The sequence below is a fragment of the Balaenoptera musculus genome, chromosome 11, assembly GCF_009873245.2.
Source record: "Balaenoptera musculus isolate JJ_BM4_2016_0621 chromosome 11, mBalMus1.pri.v3, whole genome shotgun sequence".
NCBI classification, from domain to species: domain Eukaryota; kingdom Metazoa; phylum Chordata; class Mammalia; order Artiodactyla; family Balaenopteridae; genus Balaenoptera; species Balaenoptera musculus.
Window position 1 is genome coordinate 39,022,955 of NC_045795.1, and position 15,023 is coordinate 39,037,977.

Here is a 15,023-nt window from a genome sequence, read left to right on the forward strand (position 1 = left end):
AAGAACCAGCGTTTATCAGGCCCCCACTAAGTGCCGGACGTGTTAGTGTCTTTATGCTCATTAGTATCATTTCAAATCATCTTGGAAGACAGTAACTGCCACCATTTAAAGGTGAGGACGCTGAGGCTCGGGAAGTTACAGAATCTATCCGAGATTACCTGTCCAGTACGTGGTGGGACTGGGATTTGACCCTAAATCTGAGTCCCCGCAAGGGCTGTGTGTTTGAAGCAATAACACCTCTTTTTTAGTGCACGCCTACTGTGTTCCAGGCCCTCTACTGGACGCTTTACACCATTAGCCTCACGTGACCCACAAAACAACCCTTCAGGCAGGTCTTCTTAACGCCTGTTTCATAGGTGAGGAAACAGGCTCAGAAGGCTAAGTGACATGCTGACAGTGGCTCTGATGGCTAATTTTATGTCAGCTTGGCCAGGCCATGGTACCCATGGAATCCAGCTTTTGGTCAAACACCAGTGTGTTACTGTGAAGGTATTTTTTAGGTGTGACTGACATTTAAATCATGAGTCTCCACAACGTGAGCAGGCCCCAGCCAGTCAGTTGAAGGCCTGAAGAAAATAAGGCCAAGGCCTCCCCAAGGAAGAAGGAATTCTGCCTCCAGGCTGCCTCAGACTTGAGCTACATTATCAACAACCCCAGGTCTCCAGCCTGCTGGCCTGCCTGCAGAATTTCGAGTTGCCAACCCTCACAATTACATGAGCCAATTCCTTAAAATAAACCTCTCTCTCTTTCTCTCTCTCTCCGCACACACACACACACACACACACACACGCACGCACCTCCTCTTGCTTCTGTTTCTCTAGAGAACCCTGACTAACACAGTGGCAGTGTGAGAACTATCACCCAGAACCATCCAACCCCTGGGGCTGAGCTCTAACCCACTGCACTCTGTGACTTTCCGTATATGTGTGTGTGCGTGTGTGTACGTGTGTTCATTACTACTAATCAACAGTTCGTGATTATGATAAACGATGAGATGCGTCACTGCCAAGGATAACACTATGCCATTATTCGAATGTTTGGACTCAGCATAAGCACTACCCTTGTCACGCAGAGAGTGAAGTATCAGTTGCACCATCTCTGATTACAAGTTCAGCAAACAGACACTATTGACCTTATTCACGTCATTAGTGTAGTCGAGAGTTCTCCTGCATATCTAGTCTCCATCCCTGGAGATAGGTTGTTGTCATAGCTGTGAGGGTGGCCCAGAGGGAACAGCCCTGTCTATTTACTTTGCTGGCAGAGCCCCAAAGGCAAATAGCTTCTGAAGTCAGGGCCAATTCTGTAGGACTCCGGGGCTGGGTTACCAAGCAGCCTCCTTACTTCTGTTGGCCTGTTGGCCTGTCGGCCTGGACTGTGGGCTCCTCAGGGCAGGCACTCAGCCTTGCCCTTCACTGGATGGCCGACCCCTGCTGGACACCCACCAAGCACTTGCTGACTGAGAGGAGACACCAAGGCCAAGAGGAAGGACACTTTATCTTCCTCAGCCCTGCGCTGAGACCCCTGACTTCTTTCTTGGGTGTGACTGGGACCTTCATCACTGACGCAAGAGAGGAAGAGGGTGGGAGTGGGAGGTGAACACTGGCTCAGCTGCCCCTGCCCAGCCGGGGGACCCAGGCACGCGAGCTTCCTCTTTGCTGAGCGCTAACGATGAGGCCTGTCCTGCCCGCCTCCTGTGGCGGGGGGGGGGGCTTGGCAGGTGCTGAGCTTGGTACAGAGGTGCACAGGGTCAGCGCAGAACCTCTGGAGGGTCAGAAGGAAAGCAAACTGTGCAGCCTTCCTGCTGTTTCAGGGCTTGAGACTGTGCCTCATCCTCATGGGTCCCTGAGGGGACTCCAGAGGCCAAAGTCATAGACTCATGGGGTGGGGCAGGGAGCCAGCACGTGCTGACCAGCACCTGTGGCATGTCACATGCCACCACTGACTCCTCACCAAGCTGGCCCTTGAGATGGGCAGGATGTAGCTTTTTTTTTGGGCCGCACCACGCAGCCTGTGGGATCTTCCCCGACCAGGGATTGAACCCGGGCCACCGCAGTGAAAGCCTGGAATCCTAACCACTAGACCACCAGGGAAGTCCCAGGATGCAGCCTTAAAAGGCAAAGAGCCTGAGATTGGAGAGGTGAGGGCACTGGCAAGGACCACAGTCCACAGGGGCAGATCTGGGATTCTAGCCCTGGGTTGTGTGATCCCCAACACAAGAAGCTCTATCTCCAGGGCCCCTCACCTGCTGGCTTTTTTTTTTTTTTTTAAGAAAACAACAACAACTAATTTATTTTACCCTTTTAAAGAAAGTAATGCATTTGCTTTTTAAGTTATGAGAATACTGTAGGCTTGGTGAGAAAAACACATAAGGGCACACAGGCAGCATCTGACAGATCCCCTCCACCCACGATCCTGCTCCTCAGAGTAGCCTCACTAGCTATTTGAGTGTCCTCTTCCAGTGCCTTCTAAGATATATAAGGATTTTTAAACAATGGGATCCCCAAGTTGTCAGGAACTTACTTCCCTCTCAGTATACACAGACCTAATGACTGCAGAGCATCCCACCGTATGGCTCTACCACAGTTTATATAACTAATTCCCCACACATGGGCACTTTCTAATTTTCTGCTATTATAAGCAGTGCTCCTGTAGATAAGTGTGGAAATCTCTGTGCATGCTGAGCGAGTATTTACACTGGATACATTCCTAAAAGAGGAACTGCAGGGCCAAAGGAATGCACGCTAAGTAGTAATGGCCTGCACTGCCCAGCTGCCCCTTCCACCCTCAGGGACTACTGGAGGGCCACGTCCTCACCCTCTGGCCAACCCAGGCCTCGCTGCCAATCTGACAGGCTAAACGACACCTCATCTGAAGATTCCTTCTTTGACTATTGAGTAGACTGAAAAATGTTTCATGTTTTCTGGCCATTTGTGTTTGTCCTGCCGTGAATTACCTGCTTCTGTTTTTCTGGTGGGGGGCTTGTCTTGTAGAATTTTACATACTGTGGCTTTCACCTATTGATTAGGTTAAACAGCCCCCTCCATTTCAATTACTGAACAAGTAAGTCTTTCTACCGCCAATTCATCCATTTATTGATAAACGGAATCTATTAAACACAACATCATACACAGCACTGTGAGACTGGCTGGGCAAATTCTGCCCCAGACATCTCCCCACGTGCCCTAAATCCCACCAGTACAGCTCCCTGAGATGCCATCACCATGCCCACCTCGCCTGCTTCTGCACCAGCTACCACACTCTGGTCTGCATGCAAACAGCCTATCATTTGGGGATACGGTCCCCACAGCGTGTGTAGGAAACCCCAGGACAGGACACCACACTGCAGGTACTTCTATGTGCCTGGGCCAGCCGTGCGGGCAGTGTGGGCTAGGGTAGGCAGTAAGGCCACCAACCCCAGGGCCCTCTCTTCCCCTTCCACTCTCCCTTGGTGTCCTCAGTGACAACTCTAGCTCCTTCTTAGCTCCCAGTGTCTCCCCTCTGCCTCCTAGGCCTCCCCGCTTGTCTCAAGTTCAGGACAGTGTGCGCAGGTCCTGTGTGCAGGTCAGCCATTCATTCCTCTCTCCTGAGAAAGGTTGGGTCTGCAAAGCCATCGGCCAACCGACAGGGAGTAGGTTACCCTGGGGGATAGGGGATACCTTCTCTCAAGCCCTGAAATCACACTGGGCCTCCTTTGGTCGTTCCAGGGTGTCTGGTGGGATCAGAGGGACTGGATGATGGCTCTCCCCTCACCCTACCCCACCATGTGCCCTGAAGAGGAAGAACCTCTGCAAAATCCCGGGACTCTGCTTTGTAGGTTGAAAGCAGCAAGCAAGGCCCAAGGATTCAGGCCTCTCTTAGCTGCAGGCTCAAGCAGGAGCCTGTCCCACCCCAAGAGCCCCCACCCTGCCTTAACTCCTGACACCATCTGCCTCCTTCTCCCCATGCAGACACAGGGAGCCAGAGCTCATCTTTGTGGGGCAGGCCTGCTCCTCTGCTCCGAATCACCACTTATGGTCAGGATCCCCATCCCCTTCAGCTGAAGCCAGCAGCAAAATCAGGATGCCCCCCCCCGGCAGCACATCCTCTAATGACGCTGAGTACCCTCTGAGGGAAGGGAGCAAGGACCAGCCGAATGTGCTGGCACTCAGGTGGAGGGAGCAGGAGAGAACTGGGACCATGGGGCAGGGAGCAGGGAAGGGGCGGCGGCAGCAGCAGGGAGAGTCAGGGGCTGAGAGGGGGTGCAGCGTCTGGATGCCCTTGAAGGTGGACATAGCATGATGACGATGATGAAGATGAGGACACCACAGTACAAGGTACCAGAGGAAAACGTCTACACTGCTGCTGGCAGTAGATAAAGGGGAACCAACAAGTTAGACAAGAGAAGCTAAAATCTGTCTGGCTGCACAAAAGTATGATTAATTCCAGTCATTCTCACTAAGTGCTTAGCATTTGCCTAATTACAATGCACCTTGATGATGTGTAATTAGTACCAGATTGAGTTGTGTGTTCTGACTGATCCTAACAATCACAGGTACAGATGATCTTTCTGGCATGTTGTTGATGCACATTTGTCCTGGATCCCTTGTGGTAGGAGAGGTGGAATAATAATGATGACAACATGCATTACACAGGCTAACTCATTCCATTCTCACAGAAGCTCGTGTGCACGTCCCCTATAATCCCTGTCTGTTTTACAGGGAGAAGGGGTGCAACTTGCCCAAGATCCTGCAGTTGATGAGCAACAGAGCAGGGGTGTGACCCTGGGCTGTCTGGCTCCAGTCCTTAACCACCCTGCGGCCCTGCACCCCAAGATGATGCTGTTAGCAGAGGGCCAGGTTCCCTGTCCCCCAAACCCCATCTGTGCTCTCTCTGCCCCGTGTCCCCTGCCTGCTCCCCCTTACCTGTATAGCTGCTAGAAGGAAGTGAGTGCCCTGGTCCCCCATTGAGCTCTGGGGCTCCTTCTGCCTTTGCCATTTCCTTTTTCTCCTCCTCTTCCCGGGCCTCAGGGGCTTCCTCCGGTGGCTGCTCCATGGCTGATTTCCCCTCGGCACCACGCCTGCAGGCCCGGTCATAGCTCTGGCATCTTCTGGGTCTGAACACAGATGGACCTCTACAGGGCAGTTCCTGTCAGCCTGGGCAAAGAAGACAGGGAGAGGTTGGGGAGGCAGGGAAGAGGACGAGAGGGGGATGGAGTGGGGCAGGATCGAGGGCCACCGTCTGGGGGGACTGGAGGGGCGCTTCTGCTGCCCCTGGTCCCGCAGAGCAGGAGCGACTCATCCCTGCAGTGCGAACCTCTAATCCTGCCATCACAGGTCACTGCCCCTCCACCCTTTGCCCACCGGGCTCTTGGGGCAGGTTTGTGGGGTTCAGGGCAGCTTCCGTTAGCCAGATGGGGTGATACACCCCTGTGCCACCCTTCCCGGCATCCTGCTCTTTGAGCCTCCTGAACCTACAGGAGCCACATGAGAATGACTTGAGGGGCTTTTTCAAATTTTCCAGTCCTCTTGGAGATCCTGATATGCATCAGACCTCCCAACCCCCATCCTGTCCCCACCAGCACCCAGGCCCAAGAATCATCGCTCTCCTAAGCCACCTTTCTTCAAGGGAGTGGATCCTACCCTTCCTATGTTTGGGTGTGGGAAAAAGACACGAGCCCCTGCCACGCTAGACTCACAGCTGACAGCAGATCTGCAACCAGACGCTCAATGCAGAGCCGTCAGGCAAGGGGCGATGCACTCTGTCCTGGAATCTGGGTTACTGGGTGGTGACCCCCATGCCTACATCACCCAGGAGGAGGCAGTTCCAACCCTCAGCAAGTAAAATACTGTCCACAGATGCTGCAGTCAGAGGGGGTAAGGCTATGGGTGCTGTGGGAGAGAGTCCTCCCGGCAAGGAACACCTCTCAAGAATAAGGCCCGAGAAAAGACACTGAGGCAGCACAGTGTCTGTGGAGTGGTGAGGGACCCTGCTGGCTGAGGCGTGGGGTGCTGTAGGAGAGAGGATTTGAAGGGCGGGCTGGGAAGGTGGGTTTTATCCAGGCATGAGCACTTCAAATGCCCTGGCGTAGGGAGTGTGACTAGACTCTGTCCTGTGGTGCTGCAGGCCTGGAAGATTCACAGCAGGAAAGACCTGCTTTAGGGAAATTCAAGCATCTGTGGGACCTTATCTTGGATGTTCTACAGGCAGCTCAAACTCAACCTATCCAAACAGGAGCCACCATCTGGCCCTAAGCCCGCCCTTCTCTTCCTCTGCTAATCTCTACTTTAGTGACCCAAATGCCCAACTACCCACCTATCAAAGCCAGAAGGCGGGAATCATTTGACACTCCACACCCTCTCTCTTCCTGATCTAGGCCTGCACACTTGGCTATACTGGAATCACTGGGGAGTTTTTTTTTTTTTTTTTTCTTTTTTGGAGGTTTGAACTTGAGTAAGACATTTATAAAAACCTAGACAGGGGCAGTGTCCTCCCCAGCCCAGGGGCCACTAGGCACAGCACAAGAGACTACAAACGCAGCAGGGGAAGGCTGGACACTCAGGGTGTGGGAGTGTAGGCACCCCCACTTCTGGCTCAGGGATTTGGGGAGTAAACAAAACCTACTTGGAGAAGAATTGGGGAAGAAAACCAGCAATTGCCTTCTGCACGGGTGGGGACAGGGAAGGAGGCAGGGACACGGGCAGGAGCATTTCACATCACTAACCTAACTTGGGAAACTGCAAGGGACCATCTTCGACTGGCCTTAAGAGGAAGACCAGATGGATGATGGGAGAATCCACAGGAGGGAGAGGAAGAGAGGGAACGTGGCTAGGGGGCAACAGCCCCTTCGTTTCTGGGCACAGGAAGGCAGCCAGGGCATCAGGTCCAGGCAGTGACCTCACAAGGACAGAACAGTTTTTGCAGCTTAGAGATCACCCACCTGCCCCCACCCAGCTACTCATTCTGTTCGCTCGCTGGTGTAGGGCCACTCTCCGGGCCCCGAGGGAGTGGATGGCTCTGCGGCCTGGGGCCCTGCCTCTTCTGTGCCTCCTCCCTTGGAGGCAGCGCTAGCCCTCTGCCCCTTTGGCCTGGGGCTCCTTGCTCTCAGGGGTGGCGGCAGCCTTCCCTTCCAGGGCAGTGCCTTCCTCGCTGCAGGCACCGATCTCCACTGGGGAGTTTTTAAAAATATGGATGCCTGGGCTCATCCTCAGGGATTCTCATTTGATTGGTTTGGGAAGCAGCTTGGGCATCAGGATTTTTTAAAATTACTATGATTGATTGATTGATTGATTGATTTCACTGCATCGGGGTCTTAGTTGTGGCACATGGGATCTTTTGTTGTGGCGTGTGGGCTTCTCTCTAGTTGTGGCACGCAGGCTCAGTAGTTGCGGCACGTGGGCTCTAGAGTGTGCAGGCTTAGTTGCTCCGCAGCATGTGGGATCTTAGTTCCCCGACCAGGGATAGAACCCGTGTCCCCTGCATTGGAAAGCGGATTCCTAACCACTGGACCACCAGGGAAGTCCTGGGCATCAGGATTTTTATTTTTAATTCCCCTGGTGACTGTAACACGCAGCTAAGCTTGAGAACCACTGTGCCACAGCAAAGCAACTTCTAGCTGATGGTAAATCATTCCCTCTTAATCATTCCTTTCCACAAGGCCTTCATTTTCCCTTGTTTGGATTGACACAGTGACCTCTTAATTGGTCTCCTAAAGGCAGTTTGGAAATTCGGTGCTAGAGTCTAAGAGCTGGGGAGTTGGGGATCTGGAGATTTGTCGGGGGCATGGGGGGGATCGTCACTGATGTGACAGGAGCAGGACGGAATTCAGTTCACCAAAGGAAAGTGACACGTCAAGGGAGGACAGAGGAAGAGGCACCAGAGCAGACAGTGAGGCAGTGGTCAGAGACAGGAGAGACTCGGGACAGCCGGGTGTCTCAGAGACAAGGGAGGGGCTGTTTTTTGGGGGGAGTGGGCGGTCAACCATCTCAAATGCTGCAGAGTTCAAGGGTGATAAACTGACACATGGCCACTGAATCTGGTGACTGTGAGGTCATCTTTGACCTTGTTATACAAATTTCAACCAAGTGGTTGGGATGGAAACCTGAGCTCTGAAGAATAAGTGGCAGCAAGTAAGCTGGGACAATGAATAGAGACTAATTTTTTAATGAACATGTCATGGAAAGGAATGTACAAGAGGATGTAGCTTGAAGTAGCAAAGCCAGGAAAACTTTTTTTGGAATAGAGGAGGCTCAAGTAAGCAGTGGCTAAAGGAGAGGTCTTCAGAGAAAGACAGGCTGAAGATTCAAGGGGGAAGCTGGGGCAGGATGACTGATGGGAGAGGAATAATTCAAGGGCACAGGATGAGGAAAATACAAAGTTATCGCAGCAGTGTGTATGGGGGTGGTGGTGGCGGTGTGCTAAAGCTCATAGGGAATGACTTCACTCTTGTTAGTTAACTTAAGTAGGAGGAATGGTGGTTTACTGAGAGTAAAAGATGGGACTTGAAGAAAGCAAAGAGGCTGAGTGGAAGTACTCTGGCAAACATGATAGGGAATTAGCTGAAGAGAAATAAAAAGGATTATATAGTAGGGCTACGGTAATTAAAAGAGTGTGGTACTGGCACATGAATAGATAATCATTGAAAGAGAATACACAAAGTCCATAAACAGATACAAATGCATATGGGACTTTAATGTTATAAAAATGGTACTCCAAATCAAAAAGAAAAGTTGGATTCTTCAATAAATAGTATTGGGACAAGTGAGTAGCCATCTGGATCCCTACTGTACATCTTATACCAAGACAAGGTCCAAATAAATCAAAGGTTTTAAAGTTAAAACAAAAATACATGAATTATAAAAAGTGTTGAAAAGCTAAGTGGGAGAAGAGCCAAGGTGGATACTAAGCCCATAAAGCTTAATGGGTAAAAAAGTTAATAAATTTGATTTCATAAAAATACAAACTTACTACAAGGTGAAAAAACCATCATAAGAGAAAAAAAAAAAAAACAACCAGATAATAGACTGGGAAAAGTATTTGCAGCTTATCAGACAAAGGGCTAATTGCCCTAAAATAGTTCCTACAAATTATTAAGTAAAAGACCAGCAATCCAATAGAAAAATGGGCCCAGGATACAAAAAATATACACAGAAAAGGTATATACACTTAGTTCTTAAACATATGAAAAAACGCTCAACATCATTCATAAAAGAGAAATGCAAATTAAAACGACACTGAAATATACTTTTTACAATCAGATTAAAACAGATGCTAACACTCATGGGGCTTCCCTGGTGGCGCACTGGTTAAGAATCTGCCTGCTAACGTAAGGGACACGGGTTCGAGCCCTGGCCTGGGAAGATCCCACATGCCGCAGAGCAACTAAGCCCGTGCGCCACAACTACTGAAGCCTGCGTGTCACAAGTACTGAAGCCTGCGTGCCACAGCTACTGAAGTCTGTGCGCCTAGAGCCCATGCTCCGCAACAAGAGAAGCCACGACAATGAGAAGCCCGCGCACTGCAAGGAATAGTAGCCCCCGCTCACCGCAACTAGAGAAAGCCCACACACAGCAACAAAGACCCAACACAGCCAAAATTAAATAAATAAATAATTTATTTTTTAAAAAACCCCAAAACAGATGCTAACACTCTGTGGCTAAGCACGTGGGGAAACATCATCTCACATGTCCCTGTGGAAAGGTAAGTTAGCACAACCTCTAAAGAGGGTAATTTGGCTACATCTATCTAAATTACAGGACACATTCCCTTTGATCCAGAGATACCACTTCTAGGTTGTATCTTACAGCTATCCTTCCACTGAAGTACAGTGACATAAAGTATTAGCACAAGGTTACTCATTACAGTATTACTTGACCAGTATGTGTGGGGAACAAGCTAGATGTCCATTAACAGGGGACAGCCATAAACAAGAATGATGATGTTTATGGACTGATTTGGGAGTATCTCTAAGATATATTAATAAGGGAAGAAAGCAATTTGCAGAATGAAGTGAAGAGCTATAGTTTGTGCAAAGAAGATACAATGAAGCTGGATTTGACTGTGTATGTGTAAGACAGCGCTGGAAGGCTACTTAAGAACTGGGAACGCTGGTTGCCTCTGGGGAGGGAACTGAGTGTCTGGGTCACTGATGGGACAGAGATTTTTCACTGTACCTGTTATTTTTATTTTGTTTTTAAAAAATTTTTATTGGGGTATAGTTGATTTACAATGTTGTATTAGTACTGTACCTTTTAAATTCTGAACTATAGGCATGCTACCTGTTCTAAAAATAATTTAAATTGGAATAAAATAAAAAAGCAAAACTTACAAACAATAATGTGGAAGATGAGAGGGCATGATCAGCGTTAAATTGCTCAAGTCCTTTTATTTTTCAGGAGACACCTGGAGATGTTGATGAACTTTACAGTTCAGTCAAATGCACACGGAAAAATTTCAAAGGTAACCACTAAGACACCGTAAATAGAGCGTATAATTTCCAAATTATTGCAGCAGAATGGGAAAACTTGGGAGAAGTCATGTAAAATTCTAGTTTTCGGACTGAGAAAGTCTCACAGACGGAGACATTACAACCAAATGCAACGTAGGGTGGTGGATTAGATCCTGGAACAGAAAGAGGACAGTGGTGGAAAAACTGGGAAGTTCCAAATAAAATCTGCTTAGTTTAGTTAATAGCGTTGTACCAGCATTCATTTCTTAGCTTTGGTAAGTTTGGTAATCATTACAATATTTCGGTAACCCTAGACTTTTTTCAAAATAGAGTTTTTTAAAAAAGCTTTAAAAAATCTGGCTTTCTGGCTTCTTTTTGGGGGGGGTGGGGGGACTGCACTGCACAGCTTGTGGGATCTTAGTTCCCCGACCAGGGACTGAACCCACACCCTCGGCAGTGAAAGTGTGGAGTCCTAACCACTGGGCTGCCAAGGGGACTTCCCTGGCTTCTCTTGAAAATCGGGCAAACCTGGCCTGCATGCCCCTGGCCCCCTCACCCCCACCCAGGGGCTAGGCAGTGGCGGCCCCTTTACCTGGAATCGCGCTCTCCACTGGCAGTGTCTTCACTGCTTCCAGCTGTTACTCCTAGGCTGCTTTACTCATTCACGATGCATGAACTGTACCCATTTGCAGCGATGTGAGTCCGGTTAGCATAAATCGGTTCCTCAAGGATCAATCCCTGATCATCCCTGAGCATTAAACCTGGGAATCACCAGACCCAGAGCAAGGGAAATGCTCAGAGGTGCAGTTCCCGCCACATGGTTCTGACTAGGAATGAGGAGCCGCCATCTGGGGTAGTCACTTCCAGCTGCTACCTGGTTCCAATTCCCCTTCTTTCTCACTGAGTCCCCATTTTCTCTGGATCAACCACGTGCCTAGCTACACACTCAATTTCCCAAACTCTCTGGCAGCTACAGTGTTCATGTGACAATTCTGACCAACAATATGTAAACAGAAATCTAGGGATTTCCCTGGTGGTCCAGTGGTTAAGACTTCGCCTTCCAATGCAGGGGGTGCAGGTCTGATCCCTGGTTGGGGAGCTAAGATGCCCTGCGGCCAAGAAAAACCCCCTAAAACATAAAACAGAAGCAGTATTGCAACAAATTCAATAAAGACTTAAAAAAAAAAAAAGAAATCTACTAGAAGGTCTTCTGGAAACAGAGGTCAAGAGGGTGGGGCAGAAAGGAGGAAGGAGCCGGGTCACCACAGCATCACGGAGCTGCTGAACTAACCCTAGAATGCCTGTCTCCAGACTACTTGTTAGGTGGAAAAAAAAAATTTTTTTTTTAATTTATTTATTTGGCTGTGCCAGGTCTTAGTTGTGGCATGCGGGATCTTTAGTTGCAGCATGGATGTGGGATCTAGTTCCCTGACCAGGGATCAAACCTGGGATCCCTGCATTGGGAGCGCAGAGTCTTAACCACTGGACCACCAGGGAAGTCCCTAGGTGGAAAAATGAAATGCCTATTTCACAAGGCACTGTTTGCCAGATTTCGGTTTCGTGCAGTTGAACACAATCCTAACTGAAATAGCAGCAGGATAAAAGAGGAGAGGAGAGGACTGTGGGGAGGGGGTTGGTGACAGCACTGTAAAGGACCTCGGTGATCACCAAGAGCAGTGTGTGACCGTCGTGGCTCGTATAAAATGCTCTACAAAAATTGGCGATTATCTAAATAACAAGGACCACAGACGCTGATTCTTCATGCTCCACAGAATTGAAAAGCCTGGAAGTGGAGGAGGCAGGGGCAGGTGAGTGGTGAGAGACCCTCAGCCAGGCCTGTGGCTGAAGGGGCTCCAGGAGGCTTCTGAGGAGCAGCATCAAGAGGATGGGCAGCACGGTGACAGAAGGGGCAGATGATGGGACACCCAAGAGCCAGAGGCACAGTGGTGGCACTGACCACAGGAGTAAGCGGAGGAGGCTGATTAGAACAAACTGTCTGGGGCTCCGTGTAGCCTGGGTGTCAGTGGACACAGGGAAATCACACAGGCTGTGGTGATGGGAGCCAGGGAGAGGGGGGTGTGAGGACTGCAGGCACACCGGGCAGGTGGAAACAGAGGAGGAAAAACAACACTTCCCCGTACAGATACTCGACAAAATATTTTCTCACACATTCCCTCATATCCTCTGACGCTCTGAGTGACCCTGGGAGATGGGACAGAGGTCACTGTTGGGACTGAATCCTGGAGGGAGGGGCAGGAGCTGACTGAGTTCCCACTGCATGGCAGGCTCCGCCCAATCCTCACAAGGCCAGCCCCGTGGGCTCCCCTGGGCAGATGAGGAAAGTGACAAAAAGCTCAGGCCCGCCTGGCCTGACAGGCGTCTCTCAGAGAACACGCTAGAGGATGCAGCAGAGGACCACGGGGTGCAAACACCGCGGGGCCCGAGCCCAGCCCGGCCTCTGAGGAGCTGTGCGCACGGGGCCACCTTACACACCTGATGCTCCTGAGCCTCAGCTTCCCTTCCACATATCAGCTGGTAGAACGTTCTTTCACCACGACCAGAGGAACTCTTCTCAGTTTCTGGGGTGCAAGTGGTGGCCTCTTGAAATCAGATGTGATGCTGGGCTCTGGCTAGAGTTTGGGATTTGGGGCCAGGGTCTCTGGACTCCCGGTGGATGTTCCTTCCCAGCCCGAGCTGTCCCTTCTGTTTGCGACCTCTTAAGGACAGCAGCTGCAGGGGGAGGGAAGCTGCAGTCTGGCTGCTCTAAAACCCACACACATCCCTTGGGCTGTTGCTTATTTAGATGCAACCCCATGCTGGGGCCCATTCCTGCAATTTGCCGGAAGCCATCCATTTTCACACAGCCCTGGGTGCTCCATCTACAGCTGAGGTCTGCCCCTCTCCCCAGCGCCTGCCCCCACCGCTGGTCTCAGCTCGCCCAGCCAGGAGCCGCTTTATTCCCTAGGCCCTCCCCCCCTGCTCACCGGGCCGGCCCACAGGCTGGGTTTTCACAGGTAGCTGCCACCACAGCCTCCACTCTCCCTGCAGTGCACCCTGTTCCCTTCTTCCTTCCTTCAGTCCTGGCACTAAAAATAGCACCTGGCACTAGGTTTAACCTTTATGTGGCTGAGAAACCTTGGTTTTTGCTTTTGCCACCCCCCAGCACTGTGCCAGTGCCAGAAACCCTCTGACTGTGTCACAGCTTTGCCCCACTTAAGAGGCTGGTGCTGTCCTCAGGACAAGGGTCCTGCAGCCAGAACGAGAGGGGTGCTGCTCTGCGGCCCTTGCACAGAAAATGGAGTCGCTACCAAAAGAAATTCTTACAAAAACAAATACCTGGGCTACTCTGATTCTGGCATTCACACACGTGTTGTGTGTATACACGCTCACAAAAGCCTGCCAAGCAAGCATTCCACCCTCTTGCCCCTTCTAGGAGCTAAAGTTGGGCAAGGGGCACGACTCTATCCATTTCCCACTGGGCAGGTAGATTTCATGGGCAGAGGTAGTTAGGGGCTTAACCCAAATGACCCAGAGCTCCAGAGAGGCCTGGTCTGGGGCTCGAGCGACCAAGCCACCTGGGGCCCTAATCCTTCCACCAAGTCTAGTCATCCTCGGGAAGTGGAGCTTCCCTGACACCCAGCAGCAGGATGTGTGCTCTGAGTGGGGTTACTCTTGTGTCAGGGCCCATTCAGCTGTGATGCATCCTGTCAGGCCTCTCCCTGCACCACAGCCTAAGGTGGGTCACAGCTCCAAGCCTCGGGTCCACCACCTCCATCACAAAGGTACCAGCTTCCAATTCTCCAAGGGTTTATAATACACCAAGCTGTGTGTATACTGACACATCTAATCCTCACAATAGCCCTAAGAGTCAGGTGCTATTATTATCTCCATTTAACTGATGAGGAAACTGTGGCACAGAGAGGGAAAGTAATTGAGTCAAGGTCACACAGTAACTGGAGGAGCAGGATTTGAGTCCAGGAAGGTTGGCTCCAGTCTTAATCACTATGCTGTACCTTGCATGTGGTGCTGGGTAAGACTGGACCAGAAGCTGGTAAGTCCTTGCCCTGTTGGATCTGGAAGCTGCTCTTAGCCTCAGTCTGGAGCCATCATCCCTGAATCCTCTGTCTAGATGCCAAGAACTGCTTCTGTCAAGAACACCCTGGTTAAAGCCCTTCTGAATACTCCCTGCCAGAAAATGACTGCTGTGTGCTAAAGACAGCCATAGGCTCCGGTCCTCGGCTCCCTCCCCAGCGCATCCCACTCGCCTCACGTGCAGCATCACTCTCTGAACACAGAGGCTCGCACCAGCCTCAGCCTGGAATGCCATCCCCGCCACTAGCTAAGGCCTACTCTCCTTCCAGACCTGCCTGCACCGCCTCCTTTAGGAAGCTCCCCTTGACTAGTCCTATTCTGTTCCTTCCTACTGCAACTCTGACCCAGGCTCTCCAGATCTGCGGTTACCACATCAAACTGCAACGTCTGTTAGCTGGTCTGTTCTCACCACGTTACCAGTTTCCCACACCATGCCCTCTATCTATCTTGCAGAGGTAGGTCCCCGGCACCTCGCACGGTGCCAGGCATTCAATGGGTGCTCAACGTA

At 50.8% G+C, this 15,023-nt stretch overlaps 1 protein-coding gene across 7 annotated transcripts in view; it reads right to left on the bottom strand.

Annotated features, from left to right (window-relative positions):
• Positions 1-15,023, bottom strand: part of PPARD (peroxisome proliferator activated receptor delta) — a 77,237-nt gene that overhangs the window by 9,067 nt on the left and 53,147 nt on the right. For all 7 annotated transcript variants that reach the window (XM_036868556.1, XM_036868559.1, XM_036868553.1 and 4 more), the window contains one exon: positions 4,902-5,132. In XM_036868556.1, the coding sequence (XP_036724451.1) occupies positions 4,902-5,031 (130 nt within the window). In that variant the 5' untranslated portion in view covers positions 5,032-5,132. The remainder of the gene's footprint in view (positions 1-4,901; positions 5,133-15,023) is intronic.